The 23,334-nt window shown below is 42.4% G+C and overlaps 1 protein-coding gene across 1 annotated transcript in view; it reads left to right on the forward strand.

Moving 5' to 3' along the window:
• Window positions 1-23,307, forward strand: part of PIEZO1 (piezo type mechanosensitive ion channel component 1) — a 3,550,337-nt gene extending 3,527,030 nt beyond the window's left edge. The window contains exon 49 of the mRNA XM_044081575.1: window positions 19,451-23,307. Coding sequence (XP_043937510.1) covers window positions 19,451-19,700 — 250 coding nt within the window. The 3' untranslated portion in view covers window positions 19,701-23,307. The remainder of the gene's footprint in view (window positions 1-19,450) is intronic.
• Window positions 23,308-23,334: the final 27 nt, after the last annotated feature.

Consider the following 23,334-nt stretch of genomic DNA (forward strand, 5'->3'; position numbering starts at 1 on the left):
AGTTAACACTTGTTTAACGAAAGCGCTCACGTTTATACTTGTTCATGTATGGATTTTACCATTAAAATATTTGTGGTTTCATCATCACCACTGGAGTGATTTGTGCCTGTGATACTCTGCCTGCCAACACTTTTCAAAACTTTCTTAACTAAAGGAGTCCCAGTTGATGCCTTGGCGCTGGCCACTATGAAGAAACTCTCAGAGACATCATCTTCTGTCCATCCTCCGAACAAGGAGTCCAGGACTATGGACAGGTATAGAAAGTGCATCTTTTCCTCAGCGGCCTTTTCTCTCAGATTGCTGAATTATCTTACCCATTTTACAAGACTGCAGAGAGATGATCTGAAAGAGTTAGGAGATACCCTCCAAGGTTCTGTAGCTGAAGGGGTTACAGACAAGGTATCCTGAAGGTTCACTACATTAAATTCAGTAGTTAATGCATCCATGAGGCTCATATCTTATGCAGCTGATGGAGCAAGTAGAGCAGCGGGTCTGGAATTTCCCTAATTAGGCATTCTTGTATGCGCTTATGTGACTTCGCAGAACCCCTTAAGTCTTCCTTTGTAAATGCCCCATTTGACAGCTCATCCTTATTCGGGCCTAAGGTAACAGACACACTGACCAGATGTGAACAGGAGGGAAAGGCTCTGCCATAGGAGTCTGTTTTTCCATGCCTACTAGACCTTATCCCAAAGGTCAGAGAGGTAGTTGGAAAATGTGATTCCGAAAATCACAGAAATCTTTTCAGAACACACATGGTGAATCTTCCTCCAGAGGCAGGGGGGAAGCAATAATGGAAGATGCCGACCTTGGGGCAGAAGGGGGCCCCAAAATCAGAGCGACAGAGAAGCTTTCTTTGGTAGGCCCTTTCAGCACTCCTGAAAGGATTCCCGATTGTCCAGCTGTGGAGGCAGTCGGGGGTAGTTTATCCTTGTACCTAGAAGCCTGGCGACAAATAAAAGACAAATGGGGGTACAAAGCATCATATCAAGAGATTACATCATCCCATTCTTCCTTCTCCCCACCAAAGGTAAAAAAACTTCCAGACATTCCACCCAGTCAGAAGAAACAGGCAACTCTAAAAATTCAAAAGTTGCAAGACAAAAGAGTCATCCAAAAGGACCCTGCAGACCAAGTAGGATTCAGAATTTACTTAAGATTCTTTTTAGTTCCAAAGAAAACAGGACTGGCGACCAATTCTGGATCTCAGCTTTCTAAGTATATCAGTAAAGAAGAGCAAGTTCCTGATGGTGACACTGCAGTCTATACTCCCATTTTTGGGAAAAGACAATTGAATGTGCTCGATAGATCTGCAGGATGTGTACTACCACATAAAAATGGGCAGGCAATCCAGGAGACACTTGCGCTTTCGGCTGGGAGCCAGTCACTACCAGTTTCAAGCTCTGCTCTATGGTCTCACTACAGCCCCCAGAGTGTTCACCAAATGTATGACAGTAGTAGCTGCTCACTTGAGATGACTAGGATTCTGGTTGTTTCCATACTTAGACGACTGGCTCTTAACCTCCACAACCAGGCCTCAGCTAATCAAAGCCAGAAATACAACCTTGCAACTCTGCTTTCGCCTAGGGATTATGATAAACTATGAAAAATCCTCCTTAGAGCCTACACAGCATGTGGTATTTATAGGGGCAGAATTAGAACTCAACATGAATGGTGGTGAGACTTCCACTGGAAAGGATACAATCCCTAATGCACCAGGTAATATATCTTTTAAAAAGGAAGAAAGCCCAAGCAAAGATGGTCCTCAAAGCTCTAGGGATCATGGCAGCAGTGATAGTTTTGGTTCTCCTAGCATGTCTGCATATCAGGATTCTTCAGTGGTTGCTGTCCACTCAGTGGTCAATGCAAGAACTGCTGATGTCCCACAGAATAATCATAACAGAAACTTGCAAGAAAGTTCTTCGATGGTGGCTTCACTCATCTCAAGTAACTCTAGGACAACTGTTTGTCTTTCCCCAACCTGTAGCCACGGTGACCATGGACACCTCTCAGATGAGGGAGATTATCTGGGAAAGACTGTCCAAGGCACTTGACAGGATCTCGAGGCCCACTTGCACATCAGTGTCCTAGAGATGAGAATGTGCTTTTAGCATTGCAAGTATTCCAGGACTCTTCACCCGGGAATCATTGCAATCCAGACAGGTAACATGTCAGTTGTATGGTATGTAAACAAACAAGGAGGAACCAGATCTTAACCCCTTTGTCGAGAGGCCCTGAGAGTATGACATAGGGCAACCTCTTCCCAACATTTTCTGATAGCAACGCACATCCTGAGGAAATCCATCGTGACAGCGGACAGGCTCAGCAGAGCAATTTTGATGCTTCACAAGTGGTCTCTGAAACAGGAAGTAGCAGAAAGAATTTTCCAAAAATGGGGCCAGTCTTGCTACAACCTCTTTGCGACATCCATGAATGCCAAATGCAGCAGCTACTTTGCCCTCATTCTCCCCTCTGGGGGAGTTAACAAGGGATTCACTTGTTCACGATTAGCCCCCCCGGGCCTCCTCTATGCTTTTCCTCCTTTTCCACTAATTCCCCAAGTCCTTCAGAAAGACAGTTCTTTGGGAAGGGACTTGATACTCATCGCTCCATACTGGCCTCGCCAAATCTGGTTCCCTTTCCTGTGGTCTCATCTTTGGGAAGAGCCTTGGATTCTGGACCCAGTTCCAGACCTCCTGACTCGGGCGTTAGGGACTCCCCCCCCCATCCCTTCATACCCTCAAACTGACAACATGGCTGCTCCAATTCCAATTATAGCCATGTTTCCAACCCTCTCCTCTCGAGTTAAACACATCTTTATCTCTTCCCATAAGGCATCAACAAGGAAGATTTATAAGAGCAAATGGAAAAGATTCTGCCTATGGGCTAACAATAGCCATGTTGATCCATTTTCTGCTCCTATTACTTTCATCCTGGACTTCCTAATAAAACTTTTTTAATGACTGTGCAGCTGCAGCCACTATTAGGTTTCAGCTGGCAGTGATCTCCAGTTTTCATGTGGGAGCCTCTGGCTCCAACATAATGTCTCATAAACTATGCAAGGCCTTCCTCAAAGATACTGTGTTATTACGACCACCTATCAGAGACCCTCCAGTGCAATGGGACCTAAATTTCATTCTATCCTGCATAGTTTTTCCTCCCTTTGAATTAGCATTATCTTGCGAATTAAAATATTTGACTTGGAAAACTATTTTCTTGATAGCAGTCACATCTGCTAAAAAGGTATCAGAGTTGCAAGCATTGACAAATTTAAACTAAAGTATAGAATTACCAGTTTTCTTCCCAAATTTTGAAAATAAAGCAGAGTACATACATGTTACATCAGCTTGATGTACATAGACAGTTACATTTTTTACCTATATAGGACCGCAAAATTCCAAAAATCTGATCACTTATTTGTTTCTTTTTCAGATTCCAAGAAAGGATCCCCTGTCTCTAAAGTTACACTTTCCAAATGGCTATCAGACTGCATAACTTGTATTTACAAGTCTCAAAGTAAAGAACTTCCAAGAAAAGTTAAGGCGCATTCTACAAGAGGCACTGCAACTTCTTCAGCCTTTTTGGCTAAACTACTAATTGACACCATTTGCACTGCAGCAACATGGGCTAAACCATATACCTTTATCACTCGTTACAAAGTTGATTTTGCCTCCAGGAATAGAACCTCCTTTGGATCCATGGTTCTGAGGAATATTCTCCCATGAGCCAGCCAGGATTCAGTGTGCTAGGGATGCTGTCCCAATCTAGTAAGAATGAAGCCGAGCTAGGGCAGCATCACATAAAGAAGTTATGTACTCACCATAGTGTTCTATGTGTGTTGTCCATCTTCGCCTTCATTCTTACATCCCACCCTCTTTCCCCTTCCCTTCTCTTATTCCTAGAAGACCTGGTTTATACAAATTGGACTACCTTGACCTCTGTCCTACTTCAGCAGCATCTGAGTCCTTCCATGAAGTACATATAACATTACATTTAGGGCAAATAAGATCTGGGGATGGTTCTACTGCATGCTGGGAAAGGGACTTTAGCCATGAGCTGGCAGAGAGCCTTGAGCTTGTAAATAAAGGCAGAGATGGATCCGAGCCCAACCTAGTAAGAATGAAGGTAAAAATGGACAACACCCATGGAACGGTATGGTGAGTACATAACTTCTTTTTTTCTGCTTGTGCTATGTATAAAAGCCTTAACTGTGTTGCTGTGAAAATACCCCTTCAAATCTGGTAATCATAATCTGACTTGTTCCGTTGGAAGAATAAGCTTATCCCACTTGACTCTTGCCGTCTTCCCCTCCCAGATAAAATCCTTCAGGTCTTTATTAATTGCTAACCACAACAACTTCTCTGATATAAATATGCCTGATCTATGTATAAGACTAAAGAGACTAAAAACATTTTAACTGCTTGTATCTTACTATCGATATCCATGTAACACAGCATTGATTTTCTCAGTTTTTGTATTATCTTTTCTTTAGTCTCTTCCCACATATCCTTAGCTGCCACACAGCAATCATTTTTAATCCATACTCCTAAATACTTCATTTTATCATGTCCCCATAAATATGGATATTGCTGAACCAATTCATGTGTGGGTACATAATTTACCGCTATTGCCTTTGTTTTAGCTTCATTAAATTTGTGTCCCAAAAACATTTGCAACTGTCTCAGTATCTTCCACAACACTGTATTGTCCTTTTCTGGTTTTGTCAACTATAAAACAATTTCATCTGCAAATAGAGCCAGCTTTTCTTGACTACCATGCTAATTATGTCCTTGAATTTCTGTGTCCCTTATTTTCTTTGCCAATGGTTTTAATATAATGCATATAACAAAGGGGAGAGAGAACACCCCTGCCTGGTTCTTTTGCTCAAGCAGAAATTATCAGAGAGGACTCAACCCACTTTAATTTTCATCTTCTGTACCTCATATATCCTCCTAATCAACCTTTATAATTTTATCAGGGAGTGCAAATACTCATGAACTCCCAGCTTTCTCTGCATCAAGAGTCACCAACAATAGTGGCATTTTCTTACATTCTGCTTCCCTCTGGATCATCAGTGTTCTGTTTATCAAATGTTTGCCACCCTTTCACAAAACCACATTGATCCATATCTATCACGTTTGGCATAATTTCTACCATTCTTTTAGCCATTATAGATATAAACAATTTACAATCATGGTTTAGTATTGAAATGGGCCTGTATGAAGCTGGATCTGATGGATCTTTACCCTCTTTAGGCATTACAGTTACCACCACTTTTTTCCAGGATGTTGGTACTTCTCTTAAAATACTGTTAAAAACTTCCAGATCTTTATCATTTCCCTCCTAGCTTCCAAACTTCCATGGGAATGCCATCTATTCATGGGGATTTTCCTTTTATACATTACCATTTTATCTCATCTCCTGCTATTGTAACTTAGTAATTGAGCCTCCTCTATCTCTAACCTTGGCATGTTTTATATTTCCGTAAGCATTTCCATTTGTACCTTTTCTTGATTTCCGTATTTCTCTGCTTTATACAGACTGTCATAGAATTTTCTAAATATTTCTAATACATCTACAGGATCCCTTGTAATCTTGCTTGTTATAGACTCCCTAAGATTGGTGACAGCCTTTTCTACTTTGTGTTGCCTGAGTCATCATGCTAAAAGTTTTTGTGCTCTAGAGTTATCAAAAAACAGTTGTTTAACAGCAATGTTTCTAAACTCATGCATATTTTCGAGGTAATCCCATATTTTCTGCTTAGCATTCTGCAGCTGCTCCTCTTCTTGTTCTATGAGATGCCCCCAGTTTTGCAGTATTTTAACATTTGTCAGTCCTCCTAAATAATTCTTGTTACTACTTAACTATATCGCCCTTTCTTTTATTTCCACCCTATTTTTAACTCCACTTTAATTTTATCCCACTCCCTATCTATATTTTCAGAAGAAGCTTCTATTTTCTCTAATAGCTCCTGAATAATTTCCACTACCCATTCATTAAACTCCTCTCTTTTCAACACATAGGTGGGAAAGCACCAGTGTTTCATTTTTATTTCATTACCCTGTGTTTTTATTCTAGTCATTATTGGTGCATGATCTGAAATAGTTTATTGGGTGTGTATCAATACCTTCAATTAAATGCACATGTTCCTGTAAAATGTAAATTCTGTTTAGTCTAGCCAGTTTTTGTATCTGGGGAAAAATATGCAAATTCACCGTGAAGTTCTATTACTGAATTTATATCTTCCTTGCCAAATATTTTCACAAATTTCTTTAAAAATCTACCCTTGTTTGTTATATTTTCCCTTCTGCCACAGACACATCTTCACTGTTTCAAATCAAATTCCAATCCCCACCTATAAATAATATTCCTTGCTGAACTCATAGACTTCCAAGATGGTTGCACAGCTTGATTCTAGCTCTCCCAGTGTGAAAACATAAACTCAGCAGAGAAGGCCAGTAGACTTGTCTTTATGGGAAAATTTCAGTAACTGGCTAGTAAGTGTACTGGCTGGATGCCAGGAATACAGAGGACCTGGAAAAAAATCAGCTACCAAAAGTGAGGAAGCAACACTAACTGGGAAAAGTTCTGCAGTTGTTCAGGAAAAAGCTTTGCAACCCCCAGACGTGAATTCCAGTAACCTACAGGAAGATATAAGATAACTGCACACAGACCTGGTTAAAATAAATGAAACACTGATGGAGTATATCAACACAAACAACAAAAAGATGGAAAAAATGGAAGAAGCATTGAACAAATATTCAGATGAGGTGACAACGCTGCAAAAATCAGAATTTGAAATGAAGAAATAGCTGCCTGAATATAGACTGCTCGGGAATATTTCTTGCTGAACTCATGGATGCCCTTTTGTTTTACCTTCACCCTGAGCCACAGTGGCCATGGATGCTTCCCACTGGGGGGTGGGGATGCACTTCTTGTTTAAGACAGTCCAAAGCATGCAGTCCCAAGCAGAGGTCAGTTTTCACATCAGTAATGTGGAGATGAGAGTGGTCCTCCTAGCACTGGGGGTATTACAGGACCCTGTCCCCTTGGGTGTGATTTCTCTCCAAATAGACATACATGTCTGTCGTTTGATACATCATCAAATAGGAGGGGGACCTAATCTTATTCTTTATGCTGAGAACCCATGAGGGTGTGGCAATAGGCAATGTCTTCCCACTGCTTTCTGACAGGAGTACATATTTTGTGGAAGTCCAGTCTTCTACCAGGCAGGTTGAGCAGGTCTTTCTTTCTCCCTCATGAGTAGTCCCTCAGCCCAGTAATAGCAGAGCACATTTTCAGCTGTCAGGGCCATCCTTGCTGAGACCTTTTTGCATCTCACCACAGAGTCAAATGCAGCAAGTATTTTTGCTCTGCTCCACTGTTGACCCTTTGGACTCCTTTCCGCCTCCCCACCTACCCCCTTTGATACCCAAATTCACTACAGAAAGCTTTTGTGAGGAAGGTCACAGTCATTCTCATAGCCTCATTACAGGCCTCAACAAATTTGGTTTCCTTTCCTCCGGCCTCATCTAGTACACCCTCCCTTGGTGCTGGGCTTGGTTCCAGATCTGCTGTCTCACCCATTGGGGTCACCTCACTGAGACATTCAATCCCTCAAGCTAATCGTGTAGTTTCTGCAATTCCAATGATGGCTAGACAGTTCAGGCTTTCTTCTCCAGTCATTCACATTCTGATTTTTTTCCAGAAACCATCTACTAGGAAAATCTATTAAAGTGAGTGGAAAGGGTTTTTTATCTGGGTCTCCAGTGAAAACTTGAATCTCTTTTCAGTCCCTCTTTCTGCCATTTTGGATTTTCTAGTATCTTTGTTTTTTTTTTCGTGATGGAACCAGTTACTTGACTATTAAGGTGCAATTTGCAGATATATCTTCTTTTCATATAGGGGAAGATCACATACCCATGTTTTTCTTAGACTATCCAAAGTTTTTCTCATGGTTACCTTTCTGCTTTGCCTCCACTCAGAGAACCAGTACATCATTGGGATGTTACTTTTCTGTTACAGGCCCTAATGGGCCCTCCCTTTGAACCTACGGCCAAAGTTAATTTGAATTTGTTTTTATCTTGGAAAACACTGTTTTTGGTGGCCATCACCTCTGCCAGAACAATTTATGAGCACCATGCCTGATCTTCAAAACCTTCCTACCTGATTTTCCACAAAGATAGGGTATCATTTAGAGCTAATACTTCTTTTCTTCCTAAGTGGCTTCTGGATCATCAGTCAGTCTTCCAGTAGTCTTTCCACATTTTTTCTACAAGGGCGATTGCATGCTACATTTGTTGGATGTACACCATCAACTACATTTCTATTTACATTGAACTAAGACAATCAGAAGGACTGATCACTTATTTGTTTCTTTCAGTCAAAGATGGACAAGGCAATGCCCAAGGTAACACTCTCCCATTGGCTTTTGGACTGTATTCTCCATGCCTACAAAGAAAAGAATTTGTCATTATCCAGCTCTCCAAAGGATGCCTTAGTGAGATCTGTAACTTCTTCAACAGTCTTTTTTTCCAGGTTGGCCCTTGATGATGCATGTGCTGTGGGCTACCTGGTTCAAGGTTCATACCTTCATTTCACACTATAAATTGGAAATACAGTCTAGGTCAGGAGCCTCCTTTGGATCAGTTGTGCTCCAAAATATCTTTCCATGAGACCTCCCAAGTGTTTTAGTAGCTAGAGACACTGTCCCATCCATTGAGAAGCGAATGGAAGAGGCAACATCGGATATGAAAGTTATTTACTCATGTACTCACCGTAATGATAGATCTGTGCTGTCTGCTTCCATCCTTCGTCAACTCTCTGCACTTACCCTGTCCTGCATTTCTCTTATTCATTCCTGGAAAGACCTGGCTGAGTTACCATTAGTTACCCAGGTTCTAGTTTCAAGCCTACTCATGACAGCTGATTTCTTCCTTTCCTTCTACCCTGTTGCCTGATTTTTTTTTTGTTTCAAAGCTCTTACTACCTTTGTGGAAGTACACCTTTTTTTTTGCTATGGCTGGCAAGCACAATCTGAGGTAACTTGCTCATTTCAAGAGTATTATGGGTAAGGAGTCTGAACACTGGATTTGAAGCTGTGCTTGAGAGAGGCCAAAGTTGGATCTGATTTATTTCTAAAGACTTATCTATCGAGGAAAGATTGAAAGCAGAGAAGCAGAGAACACAAATCTGTCATTATGGTGAGTACATAACTTTAATTTCCCGTACATTGACAAGCAGTTTGCTAAATAGATTTTTTTCACTTTCGTCATGTAATAGTATAATAAAGATGTATTACTTTTGTCATTATAAGTCATAAAAATGCACATTGAAGTGCTTTCACTTAAACATACAAAAAATATAACAAATACTGTTGCTGAATTGAACTGAAATTCTAGATGTTTTGTATTGATTGACAGCTGAAGATTATACACTGAGGCGTTACGTGATATTAAATGCATAATTATATATAAATTAAAAAAACATGTCCAAAGCAACCTCTAGAAGTAGGTTCAGCATATAGTAAATGAGCCACCTCTCTGCTTTAAAAAGTACAGTTTTGTACCTACCATAAATGTAGATGTTCGAGGATCTACATTGCTGCAGTCATAACCTGTGGGTAGTCCGCTGTCCTCGATCGGCCCGAATACCAAAGAGCTGGGCTGGCGTCGTTCATTGTCGTCTGGAGCTGACGTCAGTACGTAGTAGTACTTAAGCGCATGACCGACGCCATATCCTCAGTCTTTCTTGCCCCAGATGTCAGAAGGCCTAAGAATGAAAGAAGGCCAGAGCCAAAATAGTAAACACCCAACCACAACTGTAGAGGGGAAGGAGGGAGGGATAATTGGACTGCAGCAATGTAGATCCTCGAACATCTACATTTATGGTAGGTACAAAACTGTACTATGTTCTTCGTCTCACATTGCTGCAGTCATAACCTGTGGGTAGAATCCCAAAGCAAAGGAAAAGGGAGGCTGGCAAACTAAGTAGCATTAGGAGCTGCTAACATGCCCTGTAAAACTGCAGTGGCAAACCCAGCCCTGGACTTGGAATAAAGAGGGAGATGGTAATGCTTAGTAAAAGTGTGTACTGAACTCCAAGTAGCTGCCTCCAAAATATCCTTAGTAGCTACCCCCCTCAAAAAAGCAGTAGATGTGGCAGTAGCCCTAGTAGAATGAGGCCTGATCCCAGCAGGAACATCCTTCCCATGATGAGAATAACAAAAAGCAATACATTGACCAATCCACTTAGAAATAGTTTGCTTTGAAACAGCTTTCCCTTGTGAACCCAAAGCAAAGGAAACAAATAACTGTTGACTCTGTCTGAACTCTTTAGTTCTGCTCAAATAATAACGTAACTGTCTGTGGATATCCAAAGAATGCAAGACTTTTTCCCCCTTATTTTGGGGATCAGCATAAAAAGTAGGCAAATGAATAGACTGGTTCAAGGCCACATTAGAAATCACTTTAGGCATAAAAGTAGGGTTAGTTCGCAAAGAAACTCTATCCTTATGGAATATCAGAAAGGGTTCAACTGCCATGAGTGCCTGCAATTCAGATACCCTCCTAGCAGAAGTAATGGCCAACAAAAAAGCAGTGTTCCAAGACAAAAACTTCAATTCAGACGAATCACAATCATAGTGAGCAGAAATGGCTGCAGCATGAACCTTCACAGAAGAGAATGACAAACCCTTGTCCAGTAATTCAGTAAGATACTGCAGTGCAAAACTCAAATTAGGCACTGAAACATCAAAGCCCTTTGCTGTGCTCCAAAGAAAAAATCTCTTCCATTTATCAGCATAAACTTTTCTAGTACTAGGCCGCCTGGCTTCCAAAATGACATCTAAAACCTGTTGAGGAAGCTGAGACCCCACCGGCTCCATTACAGAATACGCCAGGCTGTTAGATGCAGGGACTGCACCCGAACATTGAGAAAATGATTGTTTGACTGGGACAACAAATGAGGAACCTGTGGCAAAGGCCAAGGAGGCTCCTGAATTAAACTCCTCAGCAGAGGATACCAATGCTGACGTGGCCAATCTGGTGCTATTAGAATCATGCAAGGCTTGTCCCGCCTGGCTTTCAAGAGTACCTTAGGAAGAAGAGGCAGAGGGGGAAAAGCATACACGTGAAGGTTGTTCCAACTGAAAGATAGAGCATCCACTTTCCAAGCATTTGGGTGGAACAACTTTTTGCAAAATTTTGGCAGTTGGAAATTCAGTGGAGAAGCGAACAGATCTATGTCTGGAGCTCCCCAAGCCACGGTCAACTGTTTGAATACCTGAGGGTCCAGTTTCCACTCGTGGGGATCCACAATTTGCCTGCTCAATACATCTGCTAGGGAGTTCTGTGCTCCTGGCAGAAACCGTGCTTGAAGATTGATGTGCAAACTCAGAGCAGTCTCCCACAAAATCATTGCTTGTCTGCAAAGAGGGTAGGAATGGGTTCCCCCCTGCTTGTTGATGTACCACATGACTGTTGTGTTGTCTGTTTGAATCAACACTTGTCCCGGCTGAAGTAGAACCTTGAAGGCTATCAAGGCAAATTGGACTGCTAACATCTCCTTCATGTTGATATGCAAATGTAGTAGTTTGGGAGGCCACGTGTCTTGTATCCATTTTCCATTGAAGTGTGCTCCCCAAGCCAAGTCCGAGGCATCCGTCGTTAGGATCTGACTCGCCTCTGGTCGGATCACAGAGAGTCCCTTGTTTAGGTGACATTCCTGAGCCCACCACAAGAATTCCTTCTGGATGCAAGGTATAATCCGAATGACAGTGTCCAAACCGTGGCAGTGTTGAGTCCACACACTTTTGAGATACCATTGTAGCTTCCTCATATGCAGTTTGGCATTGGGAAGTACTAGAATGCAAGATGCCATGAACCCCAAGGCTTGAAGGACTGTCCTTGCAGTCAGCCTGGACATTACTGATAACTGCTGGAAGTACAGATGAAGAGTTCTTTGTTTGTCCAGGGTCAGAAATGCCATCTGAGAAGCTGTATTCAGTCTCACACCCAGAAAGCACATGTCCTGAGAGGGCACTGGACTGGACTTTATTTCGTTCACAGAATACCCTAGGCACCTTAAAACTGCCATTACATACTGGAGATGTTGAAGTAACTTGTCCTTGTTTTGAGCAAGAATCAGGCAATCGTCCAGATAAGGATAAATTTGTATTCCTCTCTGTCTGAGGAAGGCAATTACAGGAGCCAGAACTTTTGTGAATACTCTGGGTGCAGTAGATAAACCAAAGGGCAATGCAGAGAACTGATAATGAGAAGTACCAGCCCGGAATCTCAGGAATCTCCTGCAGCTGGTTCTGATAGGGATGTGAAGATAGGCCTCTTTGAGATCCAGGGTTACCATCCAGTGATCTTTGCCTAGCTTAGGCAGAAGTTGTTGTAATGTTAACATCTTGAACTTTGGAATGTCTAGGTAGGTATTGAGAATGGACAAATCCAGAATTGGCCTCCAAGTGTTTCCTTTCTTTGGCACTAGGAAAAGACGGGAATAAAAACCTAGGCCTACTTCTGACGGAGGGACCACCTGAATTGCCCCCATCTGCAAAAGTAAAGAAATTTGCTCCTGAGCCTCCATCCTTTGCTGAGGAGGCACATCCGGCATGCCTTTGAAAGGAGGAAAAGTGTGAAAATAAAACTTGTACCCGTGATTTATTATATCCAACACCCATTTGTCCTGGGTGACCAAATGCCAGTTTTGTTTGAAAAGTCCCAACTTTCCTCCTAGAGGAGCTGCCAGTAAAGAAGGGTCTGGCAGCGGAAGATACAGGTCATTGGGTCTGTTTACGAAAGGGCTGACCCCTGCCCTCACCAGAAGACTGTGCAGGAGAACTCCAAGTCCTAGGTCTGAAAGAACCCTGAGTATGGGCTCTGCCTCTAGCACGTCTAGACCTGCCCTTAGACTGATAATCCGAAGAAGGATAAGACCATCCTCTAGCAGGCCCTTAGGGGGTGCACCTGCATAAAATCTTTGACCACCTGCAAAGACTTAGCCTTACCTTCCATCTTTTTCAAAACTGATTCCACAGGAGGACCAAAAAGTACTTCCGATTGAAGAGGAGCATCCAAAATCTGAGCCTTAACATGCTCTGACAAATTTTGATCCTTAAGCCAGGCATGTCTACGAATAACTGAACCTGTAGCAGCCACCCTGGATGTAGCCTGAAGAGCATCGAAACCACACTGTAAAGAATGCTTGCCAACTTGATCTGATGCATGAACCAACTCCTGGAGCTCCTTACACTCTATACCCTCAGATAAAGCATCCACCTTAGATTTCAATTGACCCAACAAAAAGTTCTGATACTTCAGCATATGAAATTGGCAATTCAGCGCCCTCATAGCTAACGTAGATGAGGTGTACACTTTTTTCCCCCACCTATCTAAAGCTCTAGAATCTTTATCCAAAGGAACTGGATTCTTAACCACAGAAGCCCTAATACCCTTCGGACCTTGAATAATAGTTTCCGGATCAGCTCTAGGACTCCTGTACAAATACTTATGTGCTTCTGGAACTCTATAATATCTGTCTGGCTTAACAGGGGCAGGAGGCAAAGAATCAGGATTAAGGGAAGATTCAGAAAAAACATCCTGAACAACATCTAAGACAGGAGGAATAGCCAAGGGCCTATGTTGTGGTAGAAACAAAAATTCCCTAAGCCTCTTCCGAGAATCTGAAAAATCCTGGCCTTCCCACTTAAAATGTTCCCTCATGGAATGTAAAGTCTCAGAAAAAGAAAAATCCTCTGGAGGAGAAGCAGAAGGACAGGAATCCTCTGCATCCGAGTCTGAAAAAGAAGGGAAATCCTGAATTTCCTCAGCTGAGGAATCAGAGTAATCAGAGGAATGATCCATTCCCTCTAAATCTGCCTCCACCCTAGGCCTTTTCTCTGGGGGGGGCATAGAACCCCTGATCAAAGTAATCAAGTCCTCCACCATTTTCAACATATGTTTTTTAGGAACAGGGGCTGGAGAGCTAGAACCATGACCAGGGCCAACAAGACAAGGTTTGGCCTTAGCATGGCCTTTAGCCACTGAAGTAGAAGGCCTAATAACCTTCTGTAAAGATGGAACTACAGACAACTGAGAAGCACCCTCAGCTGGGCCTAAATCCTGAGAGGCCAACTCCTGCAAAAGTAAAGGTTCCCCCTGGGATTCAGCCGAACCCTCGGCAGGATCCACAGATTCAACCGGAGGCTCCGTAGAACCGGCGTCCGCAACGGACGACTCATCCGGTTTAGACTTCAAAGATTTATCTTTACGCTTTTTAGCGGTAGCGGGCGTCGGAGGATCCGACGGCATGTTATAGTTACACCTTTTACCAAAAACAAGCCTGGCACAGTCTAATCTCCTTTTAATGGTGCGCTTATTAAATCGAGCACAAAAGCGACACCCAACCACGTCGTGCTCAGGCCCCAAGCAAGGAATACAGAAAGAGTGATAATCCCTATGAGGTATCTGTTTCCCACAAGAAATGCAATTATTAACTTTTTCTGACATCCAGAAACTGAGGCAAGAAAAAGACAAAGATTTCCCCAACGGGGTACTTAGCCCAACTTGGTCTTCGGTCTGAAACTCGAAAAATGACAATTTCAGAATGCCGAACGGCACTCGCAAACGCTGCTTCTGCTTCGGACCACGCGGCAAGAAAGACTGAGGATATGGCGTCGGTCATGCGCTTAAATACTACTACGTACTGACGTCAGCTCCAGGCGACAATGACCGACGCCAGCCCATCTCTTTGGTATTCGGGCCGATCGAGGACAGCGGACTACCCACAGGTTATGACTGCAGCAATGTGAGACGAAGAACATCTTGTCATTACTGAAACTGTCTATGTTTTATTATTATCATTCATTCCCGGGTGCAATTGTCAAGCTAGCCAGGAGTGAGAGCTGTCGGCTGTGCTCTGGGAGATCAGGATTTTTTTATTGAACCCTAGTTTCCCCTGCACACACCCTGTCATGCCCAAGGAGTTGGTGTGCAGTGGGTCTTCATGATGTATGTCCACACCTCGATGTTTGATGTCATCAGCTGGCCATGCCTCTCCTTGTAGGCTGCATCCTTCCCATGTGCCTGGACTTAAACCTGCGAACAGCATTCACAGGCAAACCTCCCCACTCTTCACCCTAAGAAGAAACAAGTTGGCTAAATTTCATCATTCCTTTTCATCTCCCCACCAGCTGTAACAGTTGCCGGGGCAGCTAGTTAACTTTTAGGACTTTTTTGCTTTGTATGATTTGTCTCAAGTGTTATTTCCAAAATGTGTGTTTTTCCTTGTATCATAAGCAATTTAAATTATGCATTATTATTATTGTATTTGCAGAGGTTTACAATTTTGGGTTCCGTCTTAAAATGGGTTTTGCCCATCATGGCTAACCTGGTCAATGTAACTTAAATATAATTCAGAAGAGAGTCATCGGCTTTTGAGATATGTGGTTTTCATAAATTGTAAACTTCTATTTTTACATTTCTGCTCAACTTTTTGAAGAATAGAAAATGTTCCCCTGACAGTTTCTTCATAAGAGATTGTAGTTTGCAGTCTTTTCTTGCATTTGATAGAAGTGGATTCTTGATGGGAGTTGAAGTATGAACTTTTGTTCCTGGTTTTAAATAGCTGATTTTGTTTTTCACTTGTTTACTTATGAAGCACTAACTAAAGTCAAAAAATGTTTGACATTTTTTTCTTCAGAAATTATGCATACTGATTACTTTTCTTTGCTGGGAAAGTGGGGCTCTTCTTGTGTGCTGCCATCCTGTTTTGGGGTGGAACCACTTAATTGTTCTGTTTACAACTTGAATACTGCACATTGTACCTTACAAAGGAAGCAAATTTTGATTTCTGTCCGCCACACTGTCTAATGGAATCAAGCACCCCATTTCTCACCTTAGGTCATTTCAAGACTATGCTGAGGAACACTCGTGTAGCTACTCTTGAACAGTTAAAAACTCATAGGATCATAGGAAGTTACTAGGCTAATGGCCCCAGGGCCCTTACAAGCCGAGCCAAGTTCTGCCCTTGTTTCCATGATCAGCACCTATTGCCCCTGTTCAAGAGAGAGACAGATGGAACCCTTGGCGTGAATTTATGCGTACCCATCCAATTGTCCAGATTGCGCTTGAAGAGGGTCAAAAAGGTGCTCTGCTTGACTTGAATTGGAAGTCTGTTCCACAGGCACAGTACCCTCTGGGAGACAAACCTGTACTTGCAGCAGGTTCTGTTAGTGTCACATACCAGGTTAAGGTCTTTAGAATGAGTAACCTGTGACCCATTGGACAGATATGCAGCATTTTCAGTAAAGCAGAGTCTGAGATTGCCTAATATGCAAGGCAGAGATTGCCATTGGCCTGATGAGGGAAGAGTACAGGGAGCAATGCCCTTGCTTATGAGATGAGCAATATAGAATGCCCTTCTTACCACTGTGGAGACATGGTGATCAAAAGTAAGGTTGCTGTCAACCTGTGTGCCCAGGTCTGTCACCACTGAGTGCATGCTTAGGGTGTTTCTGTTGATATGAAAGTTAGCAGGAACATCGCTGTTACCAAAAGGGATGGGAATACTGTTTTTGCACTGAGCTTAAAGCCACGTCTTTTACACCAATCATTTGTTTGTGTAAGACTCTCTTGTAGGATGTTGACATTGTTTGGGGATTGTATGACTGCTCCCAATTTGCAGTCATCAGCAAGCTTTGCCAGCCACATATCTTTATTTTTTGCATGTACTTCGGAGAAATAGATTCCGAACAGTAGTGATCCCGGGACTGATCCCTGTCGAACACCACTGGTTATGGGTCTGCTTTTGGAGGTGGATTTCCTTATTTTGACTGTATGGGTTCTATTGGTGAGCTAGTTAATGTCCCACCTAATGATATAAGGGTCAATAACTAGCTGAGTGAGTTTGTCAATAAGCCCTGAGTGGAGAATAGTGTCAAAAGGCTTGGCCAGGTCCAAATAGCCTGTATGCACAGTTTTCCCCTGGTCCAGGGCTCTGGTGACTGTCTCAAAGAAGTTCAGCAGGGTTAACAGGTATAATCTCCCTTTGACCAATACAAACTGCCTAGGGTCAAGTGTTTGGAGATTACATATATCTTTGTTGATAAGGTCCATGATAATTCGCTCCATGACCTTGCAGATAAGGCTAGTCAGGCTAATAGGTCTGTAGGTCCTGTGGTCAGTGGAAGCACCACCCTTGTACAGGGGGATAATGGTGGACTTTTTCCATTAAACTGGGACAAAGCCAGTGCTTTAGACTATGACTGAAAAGAGTGCCCAATGCTGTTGCTAATTCTTGTTGGAGCCCATGTAGTTTACAGCCTGGGATGTTATCATGTCCCATATATGCTGTGTTTTTGGCCTTAGAGAGGGCATTTACGACCTGCTCTCTCAAGATACAAGGAGGAGGACAGGTGGAAGGAAGGTCATGGGGTATGTGTGGTGGGTTCAGGGGAGTGAAGCTGGTGGGTTCAGGGGAGTGAAGCTTTCACAGAACCTGTTGGCTAACAGTTTAGCTATGTCCACAGGCTCAGTGGATGTGGTATCATTAACCACCAGTTCGGCGCAAATCTGGGTTTTACCTGTTAGGCTATGGATGTAACTAAAGAATGCCTTATGGTTGTCCTTAGTTGAGAACGGTAATTTGAATTCATAGTTTGCTTTGGAGGACTTCTCAAGAAGTCTTATTTGCTTGTTTAAGCTGAGGACGGAGTGTTTCCAGTTTAGGGCACACTCCCTTTGATTTTTGTACAACAATTTCTTCCTCTTACTGTAAAGCCTGTTAATGGCAGTTGTCCACCAGGCAGGTTTGCTCTTCCTTGAAGAGCTTGTTTTGGTCCTGTCAGGTACGGCTGTGTCAATGTAGTTATACAGGTGTTTGTAAAAAGCACTGGTGTAGGACTCTGCATAGTTGCCACTTACATCTGTGGGGGGAGGTGCAATAAAGCTATTTATACTATACCTTTGAAGGATATAATCTGCTTTGGAGAAGTTTTTTAGTTTAGTTGCTGCTGGGGGGGGGTCTAATGTGATAGTTCGAATTAGACTGATTTGTGGTCAGATCTGACAATGGAAGACCTCACTGTGAGGGTGCTACAGCGGTTCCCCATATTGGTAAGCACTAGATCCAAAATGTTGGTTCCCCTAGTTGGGGTGTCTACCAGCGGGTCCAGGGCACTGGAGTTAATGAACTCGAGGAACCTTTGGGCAAGTGAGTATGAGCATGAATATTAACATTACTCTTGCTGGGTATGCAGTTATACTTGACTTGGTAGGTGTAATTTCATTGCTTTAAGAATTCTGCTGCCTCTGTGGTTTTGCATATAATAGTCTGATCAACATTTCTACTTTTCCACCATTTTTTATTGTTTTCATTACTATTCTACAACTCTCAGTTGATCTGTGCATACCTTTCACTTCTTGTTTACATTTCTTGTGTGCCATCCAACTTATGTCAGTTTCCATTTCTGCTTTTGCTGCTGACTCTGCAATACCCTTTGTACAAGTGCTAGAGAACCTCCCAGTGTGAGCTTTGCATTTCTCTTTTGAATGATGGGTCATGTTTACTGTTATGACACTGATATAACTTGGTTCTCATGTTCTTTGGATTGGGAATAGTTGGTTATACAAACCCGGAAGAAGAGAGGTCCTTTATATTTTTTCTTGTTTACTGGGTGGCAGAACTTGCACTGATACCTACTTCTGCCCCTCCCCATTTAGAACACACATGTATGCACTTGTACACATATTCTCGTGCGTACACACACACACACACACACACACACACACACACACACAAACACACACAATCAAAGGTGGCAAGCAACACTTCTAGCCAGTGGTAGGAATCTGGTAGACGGTTACAGCACATTAACCCATATCCTTGCCCTCTAACCTTGGAAGTAGGAGCTGTCACTAGGCTTTTCATCTGTCTCCACTTCATCTGGCCATGCAGTGGTTTTGGTCCATTCTTTGAGATCTGGACTCCTGTTAGCTGTCCTTTTTTCAGCTAATTATCTAGGTTCTTTGCCTGTCCATGTATGTATCAGTCTTTTTCTATGCCAGGTAGTCAGCAAGTGATCTGGGCCATATATCAAATACAAACTCAGTAGAAGTGGACATCTCAGAAGTAAATGCAGTACTGGAAAAGAGCTATTGCAAGAATGAAGTTGTAAAAAGAAAATAGAGCATGTTCAACTTGTATAGTATGTACCACAATCATCTGTGTCAGTCATAATTACATGCGTGAAAAATGTGTATAGGTTTTATTTTCACAACAGTAGATTAATTAACAAGACCATTTCCTGTCATGCAGTGTATAGACTTGAATTCACTATAAACTGAAGAAAGCAAGAATAGTATTTTGAGTGGGAGCACTGTGAATGTAAGTAGTCTAAATGCTCTCACCCTTTTTTGTTTCTTTACTTTCATTCTTGCAGGATCATGGGTCTGTATGTGTCAATTGTGCTGGTAATTGGGAAGTTTGTGCGTGGTTTCTTCAGTGAAATATCCCATTCCATCATGTTTGAGGAGCTGCCATGTGTTGACCGTATCCTGAAGCTGTGCAAAGACATCTTCCTAGTACGTGAGAGGGGCGAACTGGAGTTGGAGGAAGAACTTTATGCCAAACTGATCTTCTTGTACCGATCACCTGAGACCATGATAAAGTGGACAAGAGAAAAGGAGTAGCCAGAAGCTAAGTGGGAAGCATTTGTTTCTCAGGCTGGCAGAGGCTAGATGCCACTATTTGAGAAGAATTGGAGACTTTTACCTCGGACCCTACAAATGTGCTGAAGATGTAACAATTATTGCTAAGGAGATTTAATTATGATAAATATTACGTCTGTATTTAGAACAAATTAAGTTACTGTTAGCTAGGACTTCAGTAGTAGCCAGGAGCTACAGACAGTCCTGGTGTTCTGGTGCAGGTTTCATGCTCTTATCTGTATGACAGTTACATTTTTTTACTGACCCGTTGTGGGGTGTTCTTATAACGAGTTGAAATCTCACTAGTATCATTCATATGTTGGACAGATTCTGTTGGACGGTGCAAAGCAGCTTTACATTTTAGGTTGCATTTTTTATAACTGTATGTTTCTGCAACCTAGTTTTTATTTTTTTCTATTTTTTTATTGACAGTGAAAGTGGTGTGGTGTATTTTTCAGTGAAACACACCGATCTCTGTGACAAGTCTCATCCAGTAGACCCTTAATATTCATTTTGAACATTTCTGCAAAAGGCCGATCTTTTAAAGCAGTGTTCAACGTGGGCAGTCATACCAAGTGCATCCCTTTGCCATCAATAAGGGAATACACTTTGGGATGTTTTGCCAAATTCCTGTCATTTATTTTCAGTCATTTCTCATATTCAGATCTGGTACAGATATATATTTTTTTTGCATTATCCTGTTTAGTAGTTATCCAGAATTATTTCTGTAGAAAAATATTTGCTACTCTTCAGAAAGTATAGTTGTGTTAGGGAAAACTTGCCCAAGACAGACACCTTGTGCCTGTCCTAATAACATCACTGAGGCCTTCATCTTCATTGTCTAAAGTCTCTGTCCCCCAAACCTGGCCTTCACTGTGCCAGTCAAAGTTCTTGGCTCTTGTATTGTAGTAAACCAGATGGCAGAACATCAGTTAAAGGTAATCTGGTTTCTTTACCTAGGGCTTCAGGTCAGTGTGCTCTTCTGTTAGTCATTCACTATGAATATTTGACCCTGTGTTTCTGTGAAGGTTATAAGTTGTTGTCTTCTATATTCAGAGTTTCAGTGATGTCTTCATCGATAAACACTTCCCCCAACTGATGTCTAACAAATTGATGTCTATGTCCCAAGCTTGCCCGAGCTTCCAGAGATAATCTTAACTGGGCACCTATCACAGAGGAAGGTGGTTTACATGGAGACATTTCCAGTGCTGCTAGGTTCATCTGATTAAAATGTTCCTATGAAGAGGTATCTAAAGAGAATGAAGGATAGAGAGGGCTTTAGCAGTTTTGTTCCATCATGAAACCTTCTTTAGAGTTCCAGTCCTCAGGGAATGTCCTTTTCCACAGCCAGATAACTTCCCCCTTGACTTGCTCAAGTCTGCAGGTGTATTTGATGGAGTTTACAGACTTTGTGCATGATAAAGGTCTAAGCAGACTGCTTCATTGTTTAGGCCTGACTGAACTTCATTCTAGGGTAGTCATTGCCATGCTTAAAATCTTCAAGAGAACCTAGATGATTGGCTGGAAGACAGAAGAAAGAGTGATTTTCTCAAATCAGACAAGAAGCACATTTCTCCACTGGTTTCTGCTTTTTGGCCAGACACGTTTTGATCATTTCAGCAATTCCAGCAGTGGCCTAGGAGAAGCAAAAGTGTGAACTTCTTAAAAGGGAATCCAGGAAGGTTGTTTACTATGGGAAGAAGGTTTGCTGTGCTTTTACAATGGGGGAGATAAATTCAGCAAATCTACAAGGCCAAATGACCAGGTACATCTCCCTTATTCTTAAATACTTCAAAACTTTGTCTGAATTTCTGAGGAGAGTTACATTAAGTACACACTATTCAAAGCCTTGTCACACCCGTTAGCTGTATCAGTGCTGTCTGCAGTGTGATGGATGATTAGGCTTGCTTTGCTGTTATGCAACTTTTACTGTTGATAGTTGGTACCTTTTCTTCATTTTAGAGCAAAGGTTTTTTTCTAGGATTCTCTGTCTTAGAGTTAGATATTCTTGTTAAAGTTGAGGCAAGTCTTTTTTTTTTTTTTGAGATTGTAGGAAAAGGATAAAGCATTAAGCTTTAAAAATGCCATTTGTAAAGGCTTCTTTACCAAAACGCTACAAGAGCATACGGATAAGCTGATACTGAAGGGTCTTCTTCCTACAGCGGAAAAAAGATCAACAAGAAAGAGTCTAAGAAAGAGGATAAGAAGTTAGAGGAGGCAAGGCCCAGTTGTAGGCTGCCTTCTCTTAAAATTCCCCAGGTCAGAGGACCCTCCGGTCAAAATTGTTCAGGTTTCCCTTTCCAACCTTAAGACTTTTCCATTAGTGTGGGGTGTGACACCCATTTGGAGGTGGATGTCATGCTGGACTGCTCCCTGAGATGGAGACTCAACAGTTTTTCCTCAGAGAATGAGTTGTCTAAATATCTGGGTTCCCATCCTCCTGCTCTGTTACTAAGGTCAACCAGGGTCAAGTTGAAGTGTTTTACATATATATTTATATACTGGGACTAGATGATGCAAGTTATGGTCAAGCTCAGCTTGAGCTGTTTGACCTCTCATCACTCTCTGTATCGAGGTGGACAGGAAGGACCAATCCAATCCACTTCGCATGCTCCTTCTGTAGGCCTAGTTTTGGAGCCAGAAGTTTCAGAGTGGAAAGTATTATTGATGTCTTCTGTTTCAGCTCTGAGTGGTTTTATATACATTGGTACTAGTCCCTTTGGTCCCAGCAGTCTCATCACTGATTTCATGTAGAGAACGACTGAGCACCTTGGGCTTGACATTGAGACTTTGGTGCCAGAAGCAGCTGCGATATCCTGAGGATCATTCTCTGTTGGAGTCTCTGGCATTTGACCCACTGAAACTACACTTGGAACTGGTTGTATTGGTACCAAGTGTCATCAGGTCCATACCTATGGTGCTGACAGGGTTTACATTAGTATGTGGTACAGCACCCATGACCTTAATAGTGATGGGCTTTCATGTCTGCTTTCCAGCCCTTGGAGTGGATCACTGGGCAGCAGCCCACTATGTTCATGGTTACTGGAGGTGTGCCCTCTACCTGGGCTTTACCTTGTTGCTTCCTTTACCTCAGAACCTTGTACCTGGAATCCATGTCCCAGAGAAAGAGTTCCAAAAGGCCCATGTAGACCCAACTTGTCAGGTGAAGACTTTTTTGCCAAACACTTAGACATTTCCACTCTGACTGTTCTTAGGAGGAGTAGGTGCAAAAGGAGGCTAATGGCTCCTCCATCAGAGTCCCCTACCCCACATATGAATCTCAGTAAGGGAAAGGGTTTCTAGAATCCGCTCAAGAGAATTCCAGATTTGGGGAATCATAGTCTTGATGAGGCAGAGAGAATGTTGGACCATAGACTCCTGTCCCTTGTTGAGGTGTTCATACAGAAGGTCTTTTGGATGACCCCTCCCATATCTTGGATGGTCCTTCCAGTAAATTGCAAGGTAGAATTGGTCATGTCAAAGGCTTAGCAGGAACTGGATATGGCTGAGCCTGTAACCAAGACACTGGGTAAGATCCTCTAGCCCCTCAATAATAGACTTCATTGGAGTAGACCCCCCCCCCCCCACCACCACCACCACCACCTTGTGGGTTAAT

The sequence above is a fragment of the Protopterus annectens genome, chromosome 8.part1, assembly GCF_019279795.1.
Source record: "Protopterus annectens isolate FY-2018-M chromosome 8.part1, PAN1.0, whole genome shotgun sequence".
Classification (NCBI taxonomy): domain Eukaryota; kingdom Metazoa; phylum Chordata; order Ceratodontiformes; family Protopteridae; genus Protopterus; species Protopterus annectens.